The sequence below is a fragment of the Elephantulus edwardii genome, unplaced genomic scaffold (genome assembly GCF_000299155.1).
Source record: "Elephantulus edwardii isolate Elephantulus edwardi_28Jun2011 unplaced genomic scaffold, EleEdw1.0 scaffold00088, whole genome shotgun sequence".
Taxonomy (NCBI): domain Eukaryota; kingdom Metazoa; phylum Chordata; class Mammalia; order Macroscelidea; family Macroscelididae; genus Elephantulus; species Elephantulus edwardii.
This window is the reverse complement of record NW_006399838.1, coordinates 4,990,954-5,007,408: the sequence shown is the minus strand read 5'-3', so window position 1 is coordinate 5,007,408 and position 16,455 is coordinate 4,990,954. Positions and strand designations below refer to the sequence as shown.

General features: G+C 43.4%; 1 protein-coding gene across 2 annotated transcripts in view; it reads right to left on the bottom strand.

Annotated features, from left to right (window-relative positions):
• The window catches only part of NCEH1 (neutral cholesterol ester hydrolase 1), an 83,420-nt gene that overhangs the window by 9,766 nt on the left and 57,199 nt on the right, over nt 1-16,455 (bottom strand). The window contains exon 3 of one of the 2 annotated variants that reach the window (XM_006890346.1): nt 14,367-14,429. In XM_006890346.1, coding sequence (XP_006890408.1) covers nt 14,367-14,429 — 63 coding nt within the window. Of the gene's footprint in view, nt 1-14,366; nt 14,437-16,455 lie in introns of both variants that reach the window. The other variant, XM_006890347.1, reaches the window with a different exon arrangement.

The window sequence follows — 16,455 nt, the reverse complement described above, 5'->3', positions numbered from 1 at the left end:
GTGAGTTACAGTCTCTGAAAATCTGCGGGAGGCTCAGCCACGAGCCAGCTCTCACTCAATGGCAATGAGTTGAACTGAGTTGAGGTAAATCTATATAAATGTTATTATATACATAATGAATATATAATAACCTACATACACAGATGATATGAAGACGAATGTGTCATCAGGATCAAAGGAAGATTCATCAACATGTGTAACACAGAAATGGAGAAGGATTGAAAGCATTCGCTCAGAAGATCAAAGACTTCAATATGGTTCCATTTATACATCAAGAAAACAACAGCCCTCACTACTAGCTCAACAGGCAATACAATGATAGATAAAGAGTGACGTTGTCAATGATTTAATTTTCCTTGGATCCACAGTTAGCATCCATGGAAGCATCAGTCAAGAAATCAAAAGATGTGCTGCACTGGGGCCATGTGCTGTCTAGATCTCCCCAAAATTCTAGTGAGCAAGGATGTCAGTTTAAAGACTAAGGTACACTCGATTCATACCATAGTATTTTGAATTGTTTCTTATGTATCTGAAAGTTGGACAATGGATAAGGTTGACAGAAGAAACAACGCCTTTGGGTTGTGTTGTTGGAGAAGAATATGGAATATCTCATGGAATGCCAAAAGAACAAACAGATCTGTCTGGGGGAATTGTTACCAGAGCACTATGGGAAGCCAAACTTTATAACAAATATTATATGAAAATCCTTGTTCAGGAATTGAAGGAATTACAAATTTATAAGTTAGGATTTCTCTTGTGGCAGATCCCAGAAAATGAGCTGTTTGTTCCCTGTGGACAGGAGACAGCTAGCCCCCCCCCCCCAAGAGGGAGTGTTACTTCCTAGGAAATACTTCCTGAGCTACAGCATTAGGTTGACAATAGAGAAAAATTCAGCTTCATTTACAAGGAATTCCTTTTATGATTTGCTTCCCCTGATTATCAAGAAATACACAGAGAAGCTTGGCTTGGGGTCTTCAGTTGAGAACTGCTGGCCCCCCATTTTATGCTCTCTGCTCTATCTCATTCCTGCCTGTCTGTCTCATTATTAATAATTATAAAATTACCCTCGGTCTGCAACAGAGCACTCCTTAGCACGGATGATAAAACTTCATTTCACTCACTTTGAGCATATTTTCAGGAAGAGCCAGTCCTTTAAGAGAAGCTTCATGCTGGAAAAGGTCGAGGGTCCGCAAAGGAGGGGAAGACCCTCAATGAGATGGACCAACACAATGGGATTCCGCGTGGCAGAGATCACAAGGCAGGCACAGGAGAAGGCGACATTCTGATCAGCTGTTCACAGGGTTGCTATGTGACATAGGAAACTCAACAGCACTTACCAACATCCACAGCTTTGCTCTTATAACTTCAGCAGAGCAAGGCATTCTCAAAACGGCCTATTTCCAACATCCCAGAGTATTTTTTCCTAATTTCAATGGTTTTGCAATCTTCTCAAAATAAACCACACAGCATGATCCCTGGCACACGGGACAAGGGTGTTTGAGTAACTTGACTTTTATTGTTGTGAAGAAAACACAGCACTAGGCACTGCAATGGTTCCTACATGTACTTTCTCTGGGTCACACCATCCTTCTCCTTTCAACGTTGTTTCTTCCCTGCTGTCATGAATGTTCTGTCCTCTAAGTTTTCCTATCAAATTTTTCAAGGTTGGTGGTTGTGAACTGGATGCCATAAAGACAGATCTGGGATGACCTTAGTCTTCTGAGTGCTGGCCCCATCTGCATATTCTTCAGCTGTGGAGAAGGAAAATGCTCTTTCCACAAACAATGCCAAGTGAGTGAAAGGCGTACATGGTATTCTGGACGATACTCCCATGTAGATAAAGCAAGTGTGAGATGAAGTGTTGCAAAAACAAAACCCCATCTGCCAACAGGAATCCAAGAAAGTCATCCTTGGAACAGAAATAGGTTAGGACTCTCAGAGGACACTCACAGGAGCCCTTGGCTGGTGCGAGTGGTTACACACTTGACTATGAACTGAAACACTGGGTTTGAGCCCACGCAGAGGTGCCTCAGAAGACAGAGCTATCAATCTACTCCCCAAATAAGCAGGGCTTTGAAAAGTCAATAAAGCACAATTCTACTCTGCAACACATAGAGACACTGTGAGCTGGAGAGGACTCTCTTGCACGTATTTGGTTTATTTCCCCCAGGTCTTGGAGAGCCCTGACTCATCTTCAGTTAAAGGTCCCTCACCTACTTCAGTACGGCCGGGTCGTAACTGACACACAGCCGTCCGAGCCTCCAGCCAGGGGTTTTCAGAGGCTGTAAATCACATCTTTCTCCAGAGGAGCAGCTGGTGGGCTTGTGCTGCCTGGCTGTGATTTGACCACCAAACAAGGCATCTGAAAGTGAATCAATAGTTAACTCTACATTGTGTTCCCTTGTGAAAAGGCACAGTATCACACACCTTTGTTTCAGTTCTTACAAGAAAAAAAAAAGAAAGAAATCATGCTAGCAAAGACGGAGGGTCTGAAAGAAAGGAATACCTCCAACAAGGAGGAGTGACACAGAGATTGTAACAGTGGGCTCCGGTGTGTCTGAGATCCTGAGGACGGTAGAGGACAAGGCAATTGTCAGAATTGTTGCTCACAGAGTTGCTATCAGTCATAGAGAACTTGATGGCACCAAATAATAATAGTTGAGGGGGATAATCAATTTATTCTTCTAATAGACAAAAGGGTTATTTTCTACAACAAGAAAACTCAATAAAATTTAATGACAATAGAAAGACGATGAGTGGATGGGTTTGTTTGTTTTTTTTCTTTTCTGGTCTTTAAAAATATAGTTTGTGAAATATTATTCAAAATGGGTCACCCTGGAGGACATTATGTGGAGTGAAATATCTCCATCACAAAAGGACAAATACTGCATAGTGCCACTGTTGTAATACGGGACTGACATCAGGATTGAGGGGAACCTAAGAAAAGGGGATAAGTAATATATACTGCATGGAAACAGATGAGGGAGAGAACTGTTTAAAAGGAATATAGGATTAGGGATTATTTTCATGATAAGACTACAGAAAAAGAAATGAACACTAAAGTGGACTGTGAACTGAGGGGGGTCGTGTAACAATGAAAGAAATTTATTTTTCATTAAAAGAGAAAAACAAACTGGAGGGAGGGGGGATAGGGAGGGAAATGTGCAGCAATGAATTAATGGGGAAATTAAATGGAAAGAATATGCTATAAAAAAATAGAGAGAGAGAGAGTTTGTGAATAAGAGAGGAAGCAGGTCTTCCTTTTCGTTTCATGAAACAGCACCCTGACAATAAGATGAACATAATTACATCACACTGAATTTCATATGTGAAAACTATTAAAGTAGCAAATGCTGTGCTATGTACACATTTACCATCATTTAAAAAGAAAAGGCCCCTTGAGAAAGCTTTGAGCCCCAGTCGCCAAGATTCCTAAGACTTCACCTAACGCGGAGATCTCTGGGCAGCAGTAACTCAGAGGTCTGCAGTTCAAACCCAACGGTCGCTCTGTAAAGGAAAGATGGGACAGTCGGCTTGCATAGATTCCACGCTCATCTCAACATGTGAGCTAACAGGCATCAGAAACACCTGGCGTGTATTTGTTATTGTTGCTGAACACTGTCAGGTGGGAAGCCATCCACAGCTGACTCTCCAGTGACTTTTCAGAGGTAGTTAATTTCACAGGAGGAGATGCCTGCCCTTCTCCCGCGGAGGAGCCAGTGGATTCAAACCACACACCTTCGGGATTGCGGTGCAGTTCCTGACCACTAGGCCACCAGAGCTCCCTGAAGTTCATTAAGTCCACATGAAAAAATGAATTCACATACACTGAATCAAGGACCAAAATCGTTTTCCTTTAATATCTACATTGACTTTGACAAATCTGCTTCATCTATGTTTTTAACTGATGTGACTTGGAAGTAAAAGATCCACTTCAAAACTATCTGTCGTTGTTCAGTGTCACTGAGTCAACTACAACAACGTTTTATTAGAGATGTTGGGAACATTCTAAATTAACATCAACCAATTTTGTAGCAAAACCGCTGATTACAATGAAAATCTTCTGTATATTTATATTAGAAAAAATGTTTTCTGACTGTTATCATGGAAAGTTTCCTTGGTAAGCATGTCTTGTACCATCTAGATAGGTCACAGACTTTCTATCCATGGGGGCAAATATGCTAACAGCCTCTCAATCCCATCCGATGGGGTCACTGTTACTTTAAAGTTGGGATCAACGTGATGGCAACAGGGGTCTTGGGGTTTGTTTGTGGGTTTTTTACTACAGGCTGGTGAGGGAGCTCTAGTGGGTAAGGGGGCTCCGCTGTGAGTCAGTTCTGATTCCATGCACATAATAACAACAACAAAAGCTAGTGGTTCAAACCTACCCACTGGTGCTGCAGAAGAAAAGCCTGGCAAACTGTTTCCCTGAAGATTACAGCCATGAATGAAAATTCTACGGAGCAGCCCTCATCTGCTACACAGAGGAGTCCCACAAGTCAGAATCAGTTTGGTTGCAAGGTAACCTGTGGTTGGGTTTCTGTGATGCTGAACACTGTGACACTGATGTGTCAAATGCGATAATGGTCATTCATGGTTGTCAGTGCTTGGTGGAACTCCCCGATTAAAACAAGCTTGGGCAGTTCAAATCCACCAGATGCTCTGCTGGAGAAAGGAGGGACACTCTCCTCCTGTACCAGTTAGATTCAATTTGACGGAACACACATACAAAATCATCATCAAAAATAAAAACAAAAAACAAGCTTGGAACTGGGAGTGGCATCCACTTCTGAAACAGCTTGCCTCCAGAAACTCTATGAACGTGGAGAAATGAAGAAAGTTATACAAGTGTCCAGGTCTTTCGTTCATAGGGTCGTTGTGAGTCATCTCGAGGGCACTTAACAACAACAACAAACAAGAATAATATTCAAGCACACTGACAAATGTCAGAAAGTGTTACCAAAATCCCAGACACAGGGTGACTGGAGTGTGAAACTGTGATCTGTTAAAGGGTGTGTGGCTGTGAAGAGCACAGCTGAAGCCTTTCTAGGACATATCTCCATAAACAGAAGGCAGCTCCCGGGCACCCAGCCTTATCTACGGCGACTCCACCCACTCAGAAGCAAACCTCTCGGATAACCTAAGGGTAAACAGACAGGAAGCCCAAACACGCCTGGTGCCTCCTTCCCTGGGTGACAGCAACATCTACCAAGAGCTCCAGTGGTTTCAGGTGTGGGCGGTTCTAGATCCCACAGGGTAGTCTGTGGTCACAGGTGTTGAGTACCTGCGGCCTCTGTTTTTGTGAAACGCCAACTTCCACCCTAACTGTCCTACAAGGTCATAAACTGCAGAGGAGTAGTGAATGATGTTACTACAAAACTAAGGCAAGAAGACATAGGTAAATATGCTTAAAAAAGAGTGGCCTAGTGGCAAGAAGCTGCACCGCAATTCCAGAGGTACACAGTTCAAATCTACCAGATGCTCTGCTGGAGAAGGAGGGGCAATCTCCTCCTATACCAGTCAGATCTGATTTGACGGTACATGCACAAAAAATAATAAAATTTTTAAAAAAAGAGCAATTCATAGATAAAGATTGAATCTGTTAAGTAAAACCATGCTTGTGGGGACTGCAGCACTGCTTCTTAGACTAGGGCTGTCAGACACACACATATACACACACACTCTCTCTCTCTCTCATCATTGTTTTATGTCCTCTCTAGTCAGAACTGACCCATAGCTGACCCTTCAGCAGGTTTCCAGAGACTGTACATCGCACGGGAGGAGACTGCCTACCTTTTTTAAAAACAGTTATTATTTGGTGTGTGTGTATTGTCAAATCAGATCTGACTGGTACAGGAGGAGACTGCCCCTCCTTCTCCAGCACAGCATCTGGTGGATTCGAACCGGAGGCTGCCTACCTTTTTCCAGCCACAGACCTTTGTGTTGGCGGAACCGCGTCTTACTGCTCTGCTGTTGTGGACTGTGGAGAGTTAGAACTGACTCAAAGCTGACCCTCTGGCAGGTTTCCAGAGGCTGTAAATTGTTACACAGAAGATTTTCCCATCGTGTGTGTGTGTTGTTGTCAACCCAAACGCACACAGTTCGCCTCCACCAGCTGCTCCTTGAGAGAAAGATGATCAATCTTCTGGGAAACGTACAGCCTCTGAGAACTTTGCACAGGTCAAGGTCAACCTGACAGCCCTGAGTGAGCTCAGCAGTTAGTGTGTGTGATACTTGTATCTCCAAAACGAAAAACCAAACATAGTCATCGACGTGATTCTGGATGGTGACAGGACCAAACAGAAGTCTGCCACGCCATTCCCACGGCTGTAATCTCTGTAGAAACAGATCATCATGCTGTTCTCAGACAGAGGGTCAGGTGAGTTCAACCAGCCTTTGTTAACAGCTAAGGATATTAATAAAACTGCTTACTTGTTCAAAGGAGTAACAAGTACTTCTGCAGTATTAAAACATTTGTGATGTCCTTTTAAAAAGTTTATTTAGTTTAGCCTAGAATGAATAAAGAGGCAAGTTTGAGCAAAATTTAGGGGGAAGAGGAACTCCTGAGGAATCTGATTCACCAGTCTCCTGGGCTGCTCGTATACCTCAACACAAAAAAGACAAAGGAGGCAAAGATCCTCACCGTAGGACCAACAGTCAACGTTATGGCAGGTGGAGAAAAGATCGAAGCTGTCAATGATTTCATCCTGCTTGAATCAACAATCAATACTCTTAGTACCAGCAGCCAGGAAATCAGGAGACATATTGCATTACAGAAGTCTGCTGTCTTGGACCTCTCCAAAATACTGAAGAGCAATGATAACAGTTTGAAGACTAAGGTGTGTCTGATTCTGGCCATAGTCTTCTCAATCTCCAGCTATGCATCAGAGAGCTGAACAATGAAGAAGGATAACAGAAGAAGAACTGTTGCCTTTGAACTGTGGTGTGGGAGAAGAGTCTTTAATATCCTAGTAGCCAGAAGAACAGATCTCTCCTGGAAAGGCTGCAGCCAGACTGCCCACTGGAGGCAAGAATTGTGAACCTTCGTCTTTCATACTTGGGACATGTAGCTAGCCAAGGTGATTCCCTGGAAAAGGACATCTTCTTGGAAGGATGGAGGGTCTGCACAGGAGAGGAAGACCCCAATGAGATGGCTACACTGTCCTTTCAGCAATGGACCCTAGTGTCTCAGATGATGAGGCTGGTACATGATGGGACAGGTTTCAGAGGCTGTTCATAGCGTTGCTATGAGTCATACTCAACGGCACCTAACAACAACAGGGCTGCCCAGGTGCAGAGACGAGTCAGGATCCCCTCCTGAACAATTCACTGCCTCTGCAAATCCACTGGAAGGTCGGTGATGGGTCTGTTCTGACTCAGTGGCACTGACATTGGCAAAGAGCAGGAAAAGTGCAGAGGGAAGTCAGGCAGGTCCCTGGCACTGAGTGCTGGTCAGATGTTTTATACTTAACAATAAAGACGCGTGTGGTGCTGAGTCTAATAAAGCACCGTGGGTTTGTCGGTTTGCACTCACCTCATTTTATGGACGACAAAAACAGAGGCATAAAAGTTCCCCTGCTTATAAAATTCTGTTAGCAACACACTACGGTAAGCACTCTTGTCCGTGTTAGTTGCATTCTTCTTTACAGCTCTGTAAAGTTTCCAATTCTCCAGGCAAGTTCAAATGGGATTCTTTCCAAGTCATCTTAGAGAGTTTATGGGCGTAATAAAGTTTTAATTACAAGGAAGCCACAACTTGAAACAGTTCTCCATGTACAAAAAAGCAAGGTAAATAGACTGAGGAGTTTAATAATATTCAATATACATACTTTGTTAGTAACTTAAAGAAAGTAAGTCTTCCTATTCCCATATGTCATATATAGTTCAAGTAGTGCGTTTTAAGATAGAAACTGGAGGTTAAAAAAAGGTACCACGTAGTTGCTAAATGGCACTGTGAACCTCTAGTTTCTATAGTACGATGCACCAGTGACAGAAACCATGGATTTCCAGTTGCCTTACGGGTGAAGAACTGAGCTATGGATCCAAAGGAAAAGTTCAAGTGCACTAGTTGCTCTGTAGGAGAAAGATAAGGAATCCTCCCAGGCAATTCACAGCCTCTGAAAACCCACCGGAGGGTCAGCTAGGAGTCAGTTTCTACTCGACAGCAGTAAGTCTGAGAGGTGATTTTACGTAAGGTGATTCCACTACCAGGGCTGGCAACAACCCTTGCTTCTGAAACCGTAAGGTGGCCTAAGGTCGCACTGCATGAAGCAAAGCCATGACACCAGCTCCTACTCCTATGGCCCTTGAGGAAAAGAACAGCTGGCCTTTGACAGCCTCCCTGTTAGAAGGTGAAATTTCAGGAAAAACAGGGGGCCACCCTCCTCCCAAAGACCCTCAACATCAGGCATCACAGGAAGCCTAAGTTTTTTTCATTTACCTTCTCTCATATTTCACTCTCAATGCTTCTCCCCTTCCTTCCAAGCCTTCTTAATGAATTGTTTTGTATTTCCACGACCGACTCACTTTGTCAAACGAGGTTATACACATCCCTAGAGATTCAACTCAAGCATCACCTACTTTAAGATGCCTTTCCTGATCTTTCAACCTAGGTAAGAGTCTGCCTGTCACATGCCTACTCTGCTACTTACCCTTCTACTTCACGTCATGTACCAAACGGGTATTTCATTGTCCAAGGTGTCTCCCTGCCCCCACCCACCGTAGACTGTCAACTTCATGAGGCAAGAATTCCATCTGAATTACACTATGGCATCAGAAGTGAACAAAAGACAGGGCACATGGTGGGATTCTACTAAGCATTTATGGGATAAAGAAAACCAAGAGGAGAAAGGTAAGTCAGGGAGAACAGACAGGTTGCCAAGTTGGACTTGCAAACATACTTTCCAAGAGCTCTTCAGACACATGATGTTACGTGCCAACCAGAGCAGAGGTTAGGTGGCTTCTTGGGGGCTGGAAACCTTCTCTCATTAATTCTGCGAACAACTATGTTGTCATCTCCAAAGCCACATTTATGAACAGATTTAGAAATTGAATCATTGTGTTTTGTGGAAAAGAGTACCAATCTTCTAGCCTGCTTAGTTTTGATTTTTTTAACTCAATTTTCTAATTAGAGAAGGTGTCATATCTGACTGAGGAGTGCTCTGGACAAAGGGATGCCCTGCCCACCCAAAAGGACAGAGTTCAATTTCACCGTCCACTCCTCAGGAGAGAGATGGGCAATCTCCTCCCGGGTGATTTTCTCTGAAAACCCCCTGGGGGGGGGGGTGTCAGCTATGAGTTGCTTCCAATGCAACCAAAAGGTCTACAGCCTCTTCGAGGTCATCAACTGCACTCAAAGTGTTTGTACTGATCCTGTATCTTCTCAATCTTGCTCTAGGTGCTGGGAAGCCAAAGGACGCAAGCAGTGGCTTCTGCTTCCAGAGGACAGCCAGCTACATTGTGAGGGTAAGTGGCACGTCAGAAGACACACTGCCCGTGAGTGACGGCACTTACCCGCAGCTCTGAACGCTACACTGTACTGATCGAGCACAAAGAAAAGGTCAGAATAAAGGGCCTCTTCTATGTGTTAGTTATTTAAAAACAACAACAAAAACTCCTAAAGACACAGATTTTAGGAGAGGCCAAACAGAGGAATTCTATAGATTAAACTGCCCAAAATATGAGTGGGAATCCTAACCTCAATTTTTGTGGAAGTAATCTAGCTTGAAAAATGTGTTTTCTTTATTAGGTTAATTAAAGCCTACCCAAGTAGGATAGGCAGCTCTGGTCGCCTACTAGCAGTTACTGTTAGCAGTTGCACTGCTAATCCATTGGCAGATGGTTTGAAGCCACCTGTACTGAGGCAACCTGGGGTTGCTGTGATGCTGAACCTTGTGCCACTGGGGTGTCAAATGTCATACAGTTACCCACTGTGAACACCATTTGGTGGAGCTCCCAGTTTAAGACAGGTTTGGAAGCAGAAGTGGTATCCACTTCCTAAACAACATGCCTCTGGAAACTCTATGAACTTTGATAAATGACGATAGTTCTAGAAAGGCATCAGGTCTTTTGTTCATAGGGTTGCTAGAAGTTGTGCTCAACTTGACGGCAATCAACAACAAGAAAGGTGGATTCTTAAAAAGGCACGATTCACATATACAGAAAATTCACTTTGAGTTAAATCCTTCCCTGGAAGTTTTCAGAATCATCTACAAGTCAAGGACCCAAGGAACTCCTGCAACTACGTATGTGGAAAGAATCATCGCAGTCCAGACCCTGGTTTGAATTTGGATTTTTCACCTCCAGAACTGTGAGAATATCAATCTGTTCTTTGAAGCCAGCCACTTGAGTATTTCCACACCAGCAGCACTAAGAATTAAAAAATCGATCGATCAATCATTCCTGTATGTTCTGCGATAAATCCCCAGTTATGGGTACCTCTCACCTGGTTGGAATCCATCTCTGTGGGAGAAGGATGGGCACTCTCCTCCCCTGAGATTTACTGCCTCTGAAAACTCACTAGAGGGTGTTCCACGTGGACAGCAAACAACCATTCCTCCGCACTGAAGGCCTGGAGGGTGAGTCTGTACTGGGGAGTGGTAACGGTAATAAACGCAGCAAGGCCAGCTTTCCACCTTGGCTCAGGCCTGTAAAGGGTTGAAGTTAACCAGGAAACCACTGAAGGAGCCCCGACACCACCTCCCAGGCGCCAAGTTATAGAAAAAGTGTTCTGTGGCGAGGCCGCAGCTGTTTAAACATCCCTGTTTTCTTCTGGCTAGCTGCCGGAGCTAAATGATGTCATCTTTTACTTGAAGATTCTTTCATTGCAAAACGGCACTGACAGCCTTGCTTGATTTTGGAAGTCTGAATACGGATCCAGGAAGGGCTAGGGAGCTATCCAGGGCAGTCTGACCCTGAATTCTCAGTGAGGTGAAAGTTATAATGCCACTCACATGACTGTCAGGGCATCTGGTCATAGAGTCAGAGCTGCCTAGACCAGCCTGTTAAGGGTTAAACCATGTGTGCCCAAAACATGTCAACTTCTCCAGGCCATGATTCTCAACATTAAGTAACTCTTCCATTTTACAATCTGATGTAATGATCCTATCTGCTGTAAATCCTAAACTCTCCAACATTGTTGTTGTTAATCTGCAGTAAAGTCAAAAGCAACTCACAGCTGACCTTTCAGAGTTTTCAGAGGCTGTTGCCAGCTTTCTCCTTGGAATAGCTGGTAACTGAATGCCTTTGAGTTGGCCACTCAACTTAGAAGTAGTTACATTAATGAGGCAGACACAATCAATTTACATGATTACTTTACATCTGGAGTCTTTTGAGATATAAAAGAAATTAAACAAGGAAGCAAGGATCAAAGTGACTTATTAATCCAGAAGAGAACAAAGAGGCAGGAGTGGAATGTGTCCTTTGGACACAGTGTCCCTGAGTTGGGAACGTCCCAAACACATGGGGACCTCCAAGGAATGCCAAGTCCATAGACGCTGAAAGGGAACAAGAGCCTCCCTTCCAAGCTGTGAGCCCCCAGAGACAGAGAACGCCTTATCCTGAAGGCAGCACCCTAAGTTTGGACTTCCAGCCTCCTGTACTATGAGAGAACAAATTTATGTGTATTAAAGCCATCCACTTGGGGTGCTTCTGCTGACTAAGACCCAACCCTAGCCAGAGACTAGAGAAGGAGAAATTCTCTTAGATCTCGGACCTAGAGAGCTAAGACGAGAATATGAGGCAAAGTCAAGGAGAGGGAGAAAAGTGGCAGAGAGAAGACGATGGAAGGGAAAACCTGCACAAACTCCGGACCTGGGTAGCGTGTGGAATGGCTACAGCTCTGTCACTCAGCATCCTTAGGTGTCTTTAGCCCGGACTTGACAATGGCACCCAAATCCCCATTCCCGGATCACTAGCTGTGTGGCCACACGCAGTTACCTATCTTGTGGTTGCTGTGTACGGTCAAGTCTACTGACCGAGAGTGACCCTCCTGCAGGTTTTCACCGGCCGTTAATCCCACACGAGGAGACTGCCCCTCCTTTTCCCATAGAGCAGCTGGGGGATTTAAACCATGTGCCTTCGGGTTGCCAGGGCAACGCCTAGTGCTAACACCACCCCAGTTATCTTCTTAGAGCCTCAATTCGTTCATTTATGAAGAAGATACCAAAGCATGCATCTTACATACTGTATAAGAAGTAAGTGGTATTTTCCCCCCATTCATTCACCTATTCCCTTATTCATATAAGTAGTCGATGAAGGCACACTACATGTCAGGGATCTGACTAGGTACTGATGGCTTAGCAATGAAAAAATATAGACAATTCCCCAGGCACTTGCTTGCCTTCATGAAGCTGTGCTGTCTCTCTCCACCCATGACAATAAACACATAGATAAATTATGCATATATTCTGTCAGATATTAAGGATGGCTTTTGAAAGAAAGAACTAAAGTAAGAGTATAGTTCCAATTTGAAATTCTTGAACTGAGATCTTAAGCATGTGAGACAATGGGTAGAAGGTGCGGCCCGGCACAGAACAGGAATGATGATTTTTGTTACTTCACTATAATTGTTATCATTCTTGTTCTCATTGTTCGTAGTTGTCCTGAAAAGGAGCTAATATAGAACTAATAGAGATAGTTCAAAACCGTAATAATATTTTACTGATGGCCTAGCGTTAGGAAGTTGTGCTGACAAACCAAAGGTGAATGGTTCGAATCTACCAGATGTATCGAGGAAGAATAACGGGCAAGCTCCTCTGTCATCTCCAGCCTTTGAAAGTCCGCTTGATGGTCAGTCATAAGTCAGTTCTGACTCAATGGCAATGAGAGAAAATGAATGATACTAATAGCTACATCAACTCAAACTTACTGAACATGTGTTACCAACCACACAATCCAAATCATGAAACCTAACACCATGATCATGCTTCTGCGAAACCTATACTTGGACCAGGAGGCAGTCGTCAGAATAACTTTTCTCACATGGCAATAGGAAAGATTATCAATCTTTTTAAAGATTTTAATATTTTTTTAAAATTTTCATTCATTCATTGTTGCACATTTTCTTCCCTCTCTCTCTATTCCCTCTCCCAGTAACCTTTTGTTCCAGATTATTGTCAAATACCTAATCCCCAATCATATATTCCTTTTGGATGTTCTTCTCTGCATCTGTTCCAAGTAGTGTTCAATATCTAGTCACTCTTTCCTATTTTCTGTCCAATTCCCCATGTCAGTCCTATTTTATAATAGCAGTGATATGCAGTATTTGTCCTTTCACGACTGAGATATTTCACTCAGCATAATGTCCACCAGGCTCACACACGTTGTGTAATGTTTTACGAGTTCAATGTATTTTCAAGGCTGCATAATATTCCAGTGTGTGACTGTATCACAGTTTTTCTATCCATTTGTTTGTCAGTAAGGACTTGTGTTACTTCCATCTCTTTGCTACTGTGAATAATTCAGAAATAAACATGGGTGTGCGTCCATGTCTGAATCATGGTTCTGCCATGTTCATGGATCGGAAGACTCGATACTATGAAAATGACAATTCTACCAAAGGCAATCTACAAAGTCAATGTAATCCTAATACAGATACCAATTATATTCCATGACAAGATGGAAAAGGCAATTTCCAGTTTTATCTGGAATGGAACAAGACTGAATAAGCAAAACACTACTGGAAAAGAGAAACAAGGATCCCTACTCTCTGATCTCAAATCTTACTACACTTGTCGTGGTGGTCAAGACAGCGTGGTACTGGTACAGCTACAGACACATAAATCAATGGAATAGAATTGAGAATCCAGAAATCAACTCATCTACCTATGGTCAACTGATTTTTTTTCAAAGAGATGAAATCCCTTAAAATCTTAACTATCCTTTAAGTTAAAAAGGCAATTGTGGTTGTGTGCCTTTGAGTAGAAACCAAGCCACAGAAAACCCGTCTGTGGGTTTTCAGAAGTCACGTATCACATGGGAGGACACTGCCCATCCATCTCCCACAGAGCAGCTTCTGGATTCAAACTGTGTGCTTTTAGGATTACAGTGCAGCTTCCTACCATTAGGCTACCAGAGCAACTAAAAAAGGAAGTGGACAAACACATGTACTGCAGATAATTCACATTCACTTAAGTTCTTTCCAGGAAGTTTCCAAAATCAATCTAAAAAAGTAATTATAGTTTTTTTAAAAAATTAGTTACATCTGAAATATGTTTTTGAGGTTATATTGCATCTGACCTTGAGGAAATCACTTCAACTTTTATTTTACATTTCATTGTACCACCTCAACCATCAAATATTGCGTTATTCTCTAGAATCTCTTTATAATAATGAAAAAGTTCCATGACTCAGTATTAATTACTTACTCAATGGAGACAATGACGGCATTCAGTTCCTCGGCCATGGCTGTGCACAGCGCGTCGTAATAGCTGATTCCTAAAAGCAACAGAGGCACCATCATTATCAAACAAGCCATGTTTACTCATTTAATGAGCTTTAATTCTGCTAATTGTTTTAAGTTAGCAAAAATGAGTAAAAATCAAAAGTGAACAGTTATCTTAACAGTTACACATAAAAATGCACAAATTACATCTAGTTTCTGATCAACTGTTTTACTTTAAAAATGGGAAATGCACAGTCGATTATTCTATGAAATATTTATGTATATAATATAAATAATACTATATATGCAAATGAAAGACACATTCCCTTAGAGATAACTATCCATGCGGTGCCCTCCCCCGGAATGTTTGCCGTGGTCCTTCCCTTTCCCTGAATATTAGCAACGTTTGCACTCCCTCCTCCCTGTCCAGCACCCCACTCCCCCCAGCAACCCTTTGATGTGATGGCTTAGGCCACAAGTCACTTCTGTGATGTCTTGCACCACACAGGGTTGCTGGTCTCTCGCGCTGATTTCTTTCTCACGTCTAGAAGAAGTCAAGTCCAACTCTCATGTATCATCAGTTCAGGGAGGTCTTTTTGTCTCCGGCAGCACTGGGGAGTCTCTTGCCCCTGAGCTCCTACTTGAGGGCTGTTGTCTTGGGGCAGAGTGTCTCTGCTCTTCCTTTTGCACCACAAGGCTGTCAGAATATGATCATTTCCAAGGTGAGGTCTATGTCTCCTTTAGATCCGGCATGCTAGAGTTGTTTATTTGGCCCGAGGGCCGCAGGTAGATCTGGGCATGAATAACCCCTCTGACCTAGGCTGGCTGGTTCTTACAAAGCGATAGGCATTTGACTGTGTGAATCACAACAAATTGTGGTTAACCTTGAGGAGAATGTGAATCACAGAACACTTGATTGTGCTTATGTGAAACCTATACTTGGACCAGAAAGGAGTCCTCAGAACAGAGCAGGAAAACACTGCATGGTTTAAAAGTGGGAAGAGAGTGTGTCGAGGATGTGTCCTGTCTCCATACCTTTTCAATCTATAGGCAGAACAGATCATTTGGGAGGCTGGGCTTGATGAGAAGGAATGTGGCATCAGGATTGGGGGAAGACTCATCAACAATCTATGCTATGCAGATGATACAACCTTGCTGGCTCAAACAGGCAGACGTGAATTACTTGCTACAGAAGGTCAAAGACTGTTGTCTAGAAGATGGATTGAAGCTCTACATCAAAAGGCAAAGATTCCCACCCTGGGCCGATTGGCAACACCGTGATGGATGGAAAAGAGATTGAGGTTGTTAGCAATTACAGCTTGCTCGGCTCCACAATCAACCCTCTTGGCACCAGCAGTCAGGAAATGAAGATGTGAATTGCATTAAGTAGATGTGCTCTCAGGGACCTTTCCAGAGTGCTGAGAAGCAACGAGGTCAGTCTAGAGAGACTGAGGTGCACCTGATCCAGTCCACAGTATTCGCAGTTACTTGCTGTGCATCAGAGAGCTGGATAATGACCAAGGACAACAGAAGAAGAATGGATGCCTTCAAGTTGTGGTGTTGGAGAAGAGTCTTGAAACATACCATGGACCATCCAAGAACACAAACAGGTCTGTCTTAGAGAGGGTGAAGCCAAGTTTCTCCTTGGAGGCTAGGATTCCCCGCCCCCATTTTTATTAATTTTAATAAACATTTACAGAGATTTTGGATTTCCATTCATTCATTGCTGCACTTTTCTCCCGGCCCACCCCTCCCCACCAGTTCGCTCCTCTCTTTGAAAAGAAAAAAAAAATTCCTTCATTGGTATACAATTCCCCCATCCCCACCCGCGCCGATCCCCCCGGAGGCTAGGATTTTGAAGCTCCATCTCAAACGCTTGGGCACGTGGCCAGGAGGCACTGGTCCTTGGAGAGGGGCATCATGCTCACAAGGGTGCAGGAGAGGAAGATCCTGGATGAGATGGATTGATCCAGTAACTAGAGCAATGGGTGTAGGCGTATCAGAGTCAGTGAGACAGGCTCAGCACAGAGCAGCAGGCTTCAGAGCTATTGTACACGGGGTTGCTATGAGTT